This window comes from Notolepis coatsorum (assembly GCF_963971535.1).
Source record: "Notolepis coatsorum genome assembly, chromosome: 2".
NCBI classification, from domain to species: domain Eukaryota; kingdom Metazoa; phylum Chordata; class Actinopteri; order Aulopiformes; family Paralepididae; genus Notolepis; species Notolepis coatsorum.
This window is the reverse complement of record NC_140166.1, coordinates 228289599-228299121: the sequence shown is the minus strand read 5'-3', so window position 1 is coordinate 228299121 and position 9523 is coordinate 228289599. Positions and strand designations below refer to the sequence as shown.

General features: G+C 44.3%; 1 protein-coding gene across 1 annotated transcript; it reads right to left on the bottom strand.

Moving 5' to 3' along the window:
• Positions 1-4391: 4391 nt before the first annotated feature.
• Positions 4392-9074, bottom strand: LOC311248133 (collagen alpha-1(X) chain-like). Its single transcript, XM_084337968.1, has 3 exons — positions 8980-9074; positions 7378-7456; positions 4392-4932 (listed from the first exon to the last, which is right to left on the bottom strand). Exons 2-3 carry the CDS (start codon positions 7442-7444, stop codon positions 4466-4468), a joined length of 534 nt encoding a protein of 177 aa, XP_084194094.1. The 5' UTR covers positions 7445-7456; positions 8980-9074; the 3' UTR covers positions 4392-4465.
• Between the last annotated feature and the right edge of the window lie 449 nt (positions 9075-9523).

Genomic DNA, 9523 nt, shown 5'->3' with positions numbered 1-9523 from the left:
CCTGGTAACACACGGTTCAACGGACATGACGCTGGGACAGTTCAAGGCTAAGTTAAGGAACTTCGAGGCCTCAGAAGATATCCACCCAGGACCACGACGGAACTGGCGTGTTGGCGATGCGGAGAGAAAGGCCATCAGAGAAGCGACTGCACAAAGACTGTCTGGTGTAGCTTCTGCAAATCCACAGGGCACACAGACAGAGCGTGCATGAAGAAGCACGACCAGAGCGCGCGATACGCGCATGGACGAGACGGCGGCCATGGACGAGACGGAGGCCACGGACAAAATGGCGGCTACGGACAAGATGGCGGGTACGGACAAGAAGACGGCTGTGGACAGGATGACGACAGCGGACACGATGGCGGCGACGGTCGACGTGAGACGGATCAAGACGACGCCCGGAGAATAACGGGACAAGAAGACTGCGCTTTCGGGGCGTGGACGGCGTGCACATCCGGACCGGCCCAGCTGCAGCGAGCCCAGAGAAGGGGACTGATTGTGGACACAGGTGCGTCGTCCCATGTCATCAACGACAGGAGTCGGTTCAAGAACTTTGATGACACTTTCCACCCAGAGAGGCACAGCATGGAGCTAGCAGACGGGAGACGCACCTACGGATTGGCGCAAGAGAGAGGAGACGCACAGGTATGCCTCACCGACAGTAAGGGACGCCGGCGTACGGTGACGTTAAAGAACGCTCTCTACGTACCATCGTTCCCACAAGGACTATTCTCTGTAATAGCTGCTACTGCAAGCGGTGCCAAGGTATTCTTCGATAAAGGTAAAAATTTTCTTGTAGAACCTGACGGTACACGGTTTGACATAAAGATGTACCAGAGAATATATTATCTGCAAACGGAGTGTAATGACAACGACAAGCGTAATGATAACGACAAGTGTAATGATAATAATGATATGTGTAGCGTGACGGCCAGGGAAAGGTCTACAGCACGGTAGTGAGAACAGCTATGCTGTATGGTCTAGAAACAGTGGCGCTGACCAACAAGCAGGTGGCGGAGCTGGAGGTGGCAGAGATGAAGATGTTAAGGTTCTCTCTGGGAGTAACAAGGTTGGACAAAATCGAAAATGTCTACATCAGAGGAACGGCCCATGTTGAGCAGTTCGGGCAGAAAGTGAGAGAAGCAAGACTGAGATGGTTTGGACATGTGCAGAGGAGGGAGGTGGGGTATATCGGGAGGAGGATGCTGGAGATGGAGCTGCCAGGAAAGAGGAGGAGGGGAAGGCCCAAGAGGAGGTTTATGGACACAGTGAAGGAGGACATGCAGGCAGTGGGAGTGACGGAGGACGATGCAGATGACAGAAACAGATGGAAACGGATGATCCGTTGGGCGCGACCCCTGACGGGAAAAGCCGAAAGAAAAAGAAGAAGTAGCGTGACGGCCAGTCACGATATTCAGACATGGCACGAGCTTATGGGTCATTGTAATTACGAGGATTTACTGAAACTGCAAGTAGTGTCAGAAGGCATGCACATTGAAGGAGAAAAGCGTCAACCTGACAAAAATTGTGCAGTGTGCAAAACGGGGAAGTTTACTCAACCGAGATACAGAAATCCCACAGACAGAGTAAGGGTACCACTTGCATTAGTTGACACGGACCTAGCCGGCCCAGTGAGCAACGAGTCCATGGGAGAGTGCAGAAACACATACTAGTCAAGTTTGTCACAAAGGCAACATGTGAGAGCGAGACACAGACAGAGGAGCCAGAGCTGGACTCCAGAGTAAGGTGTGTAGAAACAGAGACACATCGGCCCAGTGTACTTAGTACGGTCATGCAGGCAGACAGTCAGCGACCCCCAGAGGGCGATCAAGGGAACACAAACCCCCAAAGTATCTGACAGACTATGCCCGGAAAGGGAGTGACGAGGAGGACAGTACACCTGCCCCGGTTGATTACTACTACAGGGTAGTCAGTGGGGCAACCCCGACCTTTAAAGAGGTCACATTGTCCCCCGAAGAGGGCAGACAGACAGTGGGAGGGAAATGGGTGTATTCAACCAAGTTACCAGAGGGCAGGCAGACAGTGGGAGGAAAATGGGTGTATTCAATCCAGGAGGGTATTGAAGGCCACAACAAATATAAAGTGTGGTTCGTAGCAAATTCCTTAAATGGTGAAGGAGGGTACTCTGTTTAAATAATGAAGGAGGGTGGCTACACTGCTTAAAGGCAGGAGGAGGATACTCTAGGTTTAAATACGGGAGGAGTAGAACCCAGGTTTAAAATACCTGATTAGAGTCCATGTCTAAATACTGAAATGGATGATTGTTTAATTCCATGTTTAAGTACAGAGGTGGATGATTGTTTAATTCCATGTTTAAGTACAGAGGTGGATGATTTACCATGTTTAAATACAAAAATGGATCCCATGTTTAAATACAAAGGTGGATGACTTACCATGTTCTCAATGATGTAACTATGTGGGAAAGACCCTGAAACTTTTAGACATGTAAGAATGTAGATCAAGGGAAACACCATGTGATCAAAGACTATCAGGAGGATGCTTAGAAACTGAAAATGTATAGAGATGCTAGCCTCATTTATTTAACAATGTGTACCCGCCCTGACCAATGGTTCGTAGAGAGTGGACTGTCACAGCATTTTGCTGGCCCCACCGAGGAGCATTTGGATTACAGCCAAACATGTTTTTCTGTTGTCTTAAAGGTACAGGATCTTGCGTGAGTTTGAATACAGACAGCTCAGTGGTTTCGTGGGAAAACAAAGAAGCAGCCCACAGGGGCACTATCAACTAGTGAAGCCGAAGATACGGCTCTAGCGATGACCATACATGAGTGTATTTATCCAGAACAACTGCTAGAAGTGATGGAGATAAGAATCTGAGTATATTGCTTAATATGTAATAGGTAATTGGAATGTATCCTCTATACCAGATAAGGTGGTTTTTGAAGATGAGGGGCGTTTTGTCAACACCATTTAAAATGGACACTGTGTATATATGAAGGCTGTTGTTTATGAGGGCAACCAGGGAACCATTGTGATTGCTAGGAACCCAGTGTGTCAACATAGATGTAAACATGTCAATATAGAAAATATCATCTCATCAGATCTGTCATCAGGGAATAAAGGATGACACTGGTTTACTGTCCAATGGACGACAGGGTAGCAGACACTATGAGGAAACCTGTTCCAAATTAAAATTGAAGGGATTTTCAAGGGTCATGTTTAATGTGAAAATATTGACTGTCACACCCTGTTGATGTTTTGGATTATTATTATTATTTCCTTTGTAAAATGTTTTTCAAAGAAGTTATCCAGTATGCTAATACAAACCTAAGTGGGAGTGTTGAAGTCAGAGGTTGTGTGTAGGATTGTTAGTAACTGTCTAACTGTATATATAACTGTTTCCACCAGTAACTGTCTAACTGCATATATAACTGTTTCCACTAGAGGGCGCTCTAGGCGGAGCCACTCAGGTACACCACCAGGTGGCGAGTATAAATATAGATGTCTCCTCCCATTCTTTCTCTTTCCCCCAGTCTCTCAGTGAGAGGAGACCTGTAGTGTTAATGCTCTGCCATGTCAATAATAAACCACGCCAGTTAAGGCTCAAGATAGAAACCATGCCTCTTGACCACATTATTGTCGCCCTATAGCCGGATTCTGTCAACAGCACCTAAAAAAATAGAAGTTGATGAAGAGGGCCGCCGCTTCCAGGAGCGGTAGAAATTAGAAGGTTTTTTCACTAAATACAGAAGCATGTGTGTGTGCCTAATTTGCGAGCAGAGCGTTGCCGTTCAAAGGAAAACTGCACCAAAGCAAGCTATGAAGTGGCGATGTTAATGCAAAAAATTATGCATAATAATCATCTGTTCTGTGCGCACGCGAGGGAACATGCATGCGCAGGCGCGTGCACGTGGCGTCATTTAAACAGCGTACAGACAGTTCTGATATTACGACTGCACCACTGGCTGTGTCTGACAAAAGTTAACAATAAATAATGTTATTAGGAATACATTTGCCTCAGATTTCATATTCCTTAAAACTACTGGCACAACATATATTGTTGTTGGAAAAGAACAATTGGGTTGAACCATGAATTCCAAATTTTCATTAAACCCCAGCATTTTGGCAAATTTCTGACCTTGCCAGTTAAAATATGATTGAGACAATTCGTAGAAATTGTAACAAAATGTTCTTTATTCGACAGCAAGAACACAATCTCAATGGCATTTTGTAAACTGGACTTTTACCCTGAGTAGTTCATATATTTAGTACGGATTTAAGGTTTAATTTATTTTGTGAACTGAATGAATGAATGAATGAATGAATGATTGAATGAATGAATTCCATGAATGAATAAATGAACACTTTATTTAACAGATTGCAGAATGGGTACAATACAGTACGGCTCAATACACACAATTGTTAAGGGGATGCAGACCAGAGAAAGACTTTCATCTTGTTTACATCAGGGTCCCCCGTGGAACTCACATGGAGGCAATCAAGAAACCAAAGAAAGAGCCGTGAAAATGTTCTAGGATAATGTTCTGGGATATAGTTCTAAACAGCCAGACCGTGTCTTGGGCTTGCAGCTTAAAGACACCACTGCCAGACATCCCCTCCTCGGTGAGACGGTCCTCGTTTCTGTAAAGGGCCACCACCAGTTCTCTTAAGCCTTGCCCTTCGGCATGCATGTGGTAGGAGAAATAGTAGAGGCCTGTGATCCGGCAGGTAAACACACCGCTCTGGAGGTCATAGTCTTTCTGATCGTTGTACAGAACCTGAGCGAACTGAATGCTTTTGAATGGACGGAATTGTGCTTCCTCCTCGTGGAGGAGGACCGCTCTTCCGGCACTGAAGGCCGACACGGGGGCCTTCCTCATCTGTTTCTCACCATCTACGCCGCTATTCCAGGGGCCACGTACGGGTCCTGCCTCGCCTCGACCATTACGAGCTACGGCGGGGAAAATGTATAGATATGGTTACATTACATATGATGCAAAACAACTGTTACATGATCGCAATTGACCTATCCCTGTTTTTTCCCCCCGAGGGAATCCAACTGTTGTGATTGGAGGATCAAGAAAAGAGGGGCAGCGTTTGAGATAGGTCAATTCATTCTGGTACAGGGTCACATTGTTGGATGTTCATGGCTGGTTTTCTGGTGAAATGTATATCTGTTGCATTGAAGCATACAGTACCATAATGAGCAATTGGTATTTCCAGGAAATGTGCTTCTTTTGTTGCCCGTCCCCTTTTATGTCATCTTGACTATTGCTCTGCGATGTGGTCATCTGCTGCCAGTGGTGACCTCAGGAAGCTCCAGGTGGTCCAGAACAGGGCAGCACGGTTGGTACTGGGCTGCTCACTAAGGTCTAATGTGAGCCGTATGCATGCCCGCCTCTCTTGGCTTAACGTTGAAAATAGATTGTCTTTTAATATACTTGTGCTGTTCAAGTTGGTCATGAGCAGTAAAACTCCTGTTTTTATACATAATCAGATTGTTTTTAGTAATACTGTGCACGAGCATTACACTAGAGGTTCCAGTAGTGGGCAGCTTGAATTGCCAGGTCCTAGAACCAGAGCTTTGGGGAGATCTTTTATTTTTAGAGCATTAACTCTTTGGAATGGCCTGCCTCGGAACCTCTGCTGCATTTACAGTAGATTCACTTTTAAAAAGAATCTTAAATTGTTTTTAAATTGTTTTTAACACTGTAAAGTAATTTTTGTTTTGTTTTACACAAATGTAATTTTAGCTATATTAATTGTTACAGTAGGTTCATTGTGCATTGTGTGTACTGACTTTTAATAATTTTGTTTTTGCAATAGTGATTGTTTTTGTATGTTTTTTTGTGTGTGGACCCCAGGAAGACTAGCTGGTTGCTATCGCACCAGCTAATGGGGATCCCTAATAAAATCAAAAAATCAAATCAAATCAAATCAAATCATATCACTTGCACATTCTATTTATGATCCAGTAGTTCACCTGATACTATAAATGGATTGTTAAAAAAGCCCATGGATCTAATAGATGTGCCTTATTTTGTAATGGTAATGAATGGCGAGCATCACTTGTTATTTATTTAGTTGTATCTAATCAGAGTCTCAGGGGATATACAAGCATCAATCCGACAAGCATAAATGTGTCTTCATACAGTGCACATGAGAGAAGATCTGAGTCAACCTTTTCTGTGTTAAAAAAAACAAACTTGGTATCTAGTAAGGAATAATGCCATGCAGATAATCTATAGTCAAGATAAAGGTTTTTGCAAATTTGTCTCCCACATCATCTCTCTCCACATCCTTTTTCCACTTTTCGGGCCCATCCACGTTAGTTACAGAGGGTTCCTTGGTCCTCAAGTGACCTCAGGCCTGGTATTATATTCCAAAAGACCACAACCTGATTTAAAAGCAATAGGACACTGCTCCCCTGTGATTATAGAGAGAGGCTGTGGGATTTTGTGGGAAGAGCACTCTTTTTTTTCTCAGGGTAATCTCCACGGCACTAGTGGTCAGGGGTGTAAAGTACTTGAGTAATTGTACTTCGTTACAATACTTAAGTACTGTTTAAATGGTGCACCTGAAGCTGAAACGATTATATCTATGACATTAACATTCCACAATAAGCAATTTGTGATTGAATTACAATATAATTGTACTGGTAGATGGAACTGATGAGACATCATCACACATGGATTTCTAAACATCTTTTGCCAGAGATTAATAAAAAATATACGAGCTAATTTTGGCTTTTAGGTTGTTTGACATCTTTACCTTTATCATGTGCTCAGTTACTATGCGCTCCAAAGTTTTATGAATCTGATTGTTGTCTTGCTTTGCAACATCATTATGTCACAAGTTTAGGTCTTGAAGGATGAACTTTATAAAAGGATAATGCACTGTAACTGTCATCTTTCATCCGCTACTCTTTGTTCTACTCAAGTTGGCCCGAGTGTTGTTTTGATTCTGTGCATCAAAATGATGGATTAGCAAATTGTGTGTTTGCCTTATTGCTGCTGCCATTTACGGGTTACCTAACGTGCTGGGCTGAAGTTTGATCACTAAATCGAAGATAGATGCAGTTTTTTCCTTTCTTTGCGTGTGTTCACCCATATCCTCATTTGCCAGAATGGCATTTTAACCTGCCTTGCATCCTTATTGTCGTTGTGGTAAATAAAAATAGTAAATGGTGCAGTTTTATAGCGCTTTTATCCAAAGCGCTTTACAGTTTGTTCCTCACATTCACACGAGGACGGCCGAGGCGACTGCTCTACCTCCAGAGCCACTGTCGCCCCCTCTGTTCAGACTGCCACCAGAACATTAGGCACACATTTCATTGTGAATAGTGCATGTTTCTACATGAACGTGCACGTTTCTACAACCATTGAATGCAACTTACGCTTGCTCTTGACTGGAGGACATGCTGCCAGGAGCACGAAGAGAATGCTTGTTATCCTCAGGTCCATCTTCGGAAGAAGCTAAACATGTAAAAGAAATGATCACATTTACAACAAGAACTGTAACATCGCTAGCGTCTCTGTTGTGAAGCAGTAATCGGAACCCATACAAATGATTACACGAGGTGCGGCTGGGTGGCGCAGCGGGCAAGTCGCTTGTCACCAACGCAGGATATACTGGTATCGAGCCCAGCTCTCTGCGTTGCTTCCGGCTTGGCCGGCCGTCATACTAACACAATTGGCAGTGTTAGAGGGTGGGAAAGCCGGTGGGTGGGTCCTGGTCATTGTAAACAGCGACTCCTACAGTTTGGTCGGGGCGCCTGCTCAGCGAGGGAAGGATCTAGGAGAGGTAGTGTGATCCTTCCACTCTCTCAGTGAGAGTCCGCGCTGCCAGGTGAAAAGAAGCGGTTGATTGGCTACACATGTGTCGGAGGAAGCATGTGATAGCCTCCACTCTCCCAGACCGACTGTCGGGGTAGGTGCGCAACGACCAGGAAGGGGATTGGGAATTGGCATAAGGACTGGGAGAAAAACGGTGTGGGCCCTTTTTAGGACGATTTGCCCACCGGCACTTTGGTGACCGCTAGTGGCTTGGGTGTGCATATTTTGTAATACAATATATATATATATCGAATTGAAGGCTTATTTGTTGCCTGTCGATAGCGTCAGAATCCGACAAAATCCGCTCAGCGGTTCTTGAGTTACATTTGAGGCTTGTGCAAAGTACACGGTATTGCGCAAAATACCACTCCCGACTCTTGGGGCTCTAGTTCCGTCAATCATTTGGTGATCTTGAAAATGATTGTGGAGGGTTGTAGCCAATGAGTGTGGCTTTCCAATGATACCCCCACGAGGGGGATGTATGAATCAGGGATCTAGGTGAAAAACGAACTAGCGAAAACAGGAAGAGAAAAACAGCCGAATGAATTGAAGTCTATGAGTCTTTTGTACACAGTTTACCAAAATCACTCCTAATCACTAATTTCTGAATGGATCTTTATGAAATTTGGACATGTACTACATAAGGCTTCAGGCTATGGACAGATTCATACCACCTTCTGGGGAAATACTACCTCTGGACTACTAACTACTACAGAAAAACTTGAGTAACAAGTTTTTCTACAACTCAAGTTCAGACCTATGTTACTCTATTTCATTAGCACTGAAAGTGAATTTTACTCTGGAATCAGAAACTTCAGAATGTCATCTTTCAAAAGAGACCAGGCTCATGCATGTGCTATAAGTATAAAGTATGTTGTTTTGGGTTGCAAAAAAGGTATGCAGTCCTCAAAAATGAAAACTAAAATGGCCACTTTTGGGGGCACAGGTTAAGGACGCTGTCCCATTGTTATACTGGCCTGTTGTCTCGTCACCTTATGAATTGAAAATGGGGGACCCTGATGTAAACAAGACGAAAGTCTTTCTCTGGTCTGCATCCCCTTAACAATTGTGTGTATTGAGCCGTACTGTATTGTACCCATTCTGTAATCTGTTAATAAAGTTTTCAATCAATCAATCAATCAAGAGGAAGTAGTCACACCTACCAGCAGATTTATGCTCCAAAGAACAGTGGGGTCAGGAGGAGGCTGCAGTCCCGGTACAGAGCTGTATCTCCTGAAGGCTGGAGGAGGCTGGAGGTGCTGCTGCTGCTGTTCTCCAGGGCACTGGGCTCCTGGTATTTATACCAAGTCGGTCCCCAGCGTCACACACTCTACCTAGGATGGAGGCCCCTCCCTGCTCTGATGTCGTCTTTAACGAGGGGTGCCATGTCCTCAGAAGACATGACACTTTGGGATGAGCATTTTAACACTGGGCGGGTCTCTCTCTCTCTCTCTGGGCGGGAACCCTTTGAAATTCCTTTTAGGTGACTTGTATTTTCTTTTTTAAATGTTTTTATATTCTTCTCTTTTCTGTTTCGTGTATAATTTCCAACATGTCTTGGTTGCCTCTTGGCTTTGTGGTCGTGTGTTGACGTTAACTTCCCCTTGTGCACTTGACATCTTAATTGCAATGTGTGTTTTATGACTGATGATTTGGGATGGTTAAATCTGAGCTTTTGTTTCTTTGACCTGCATTTTAAAACGGCTC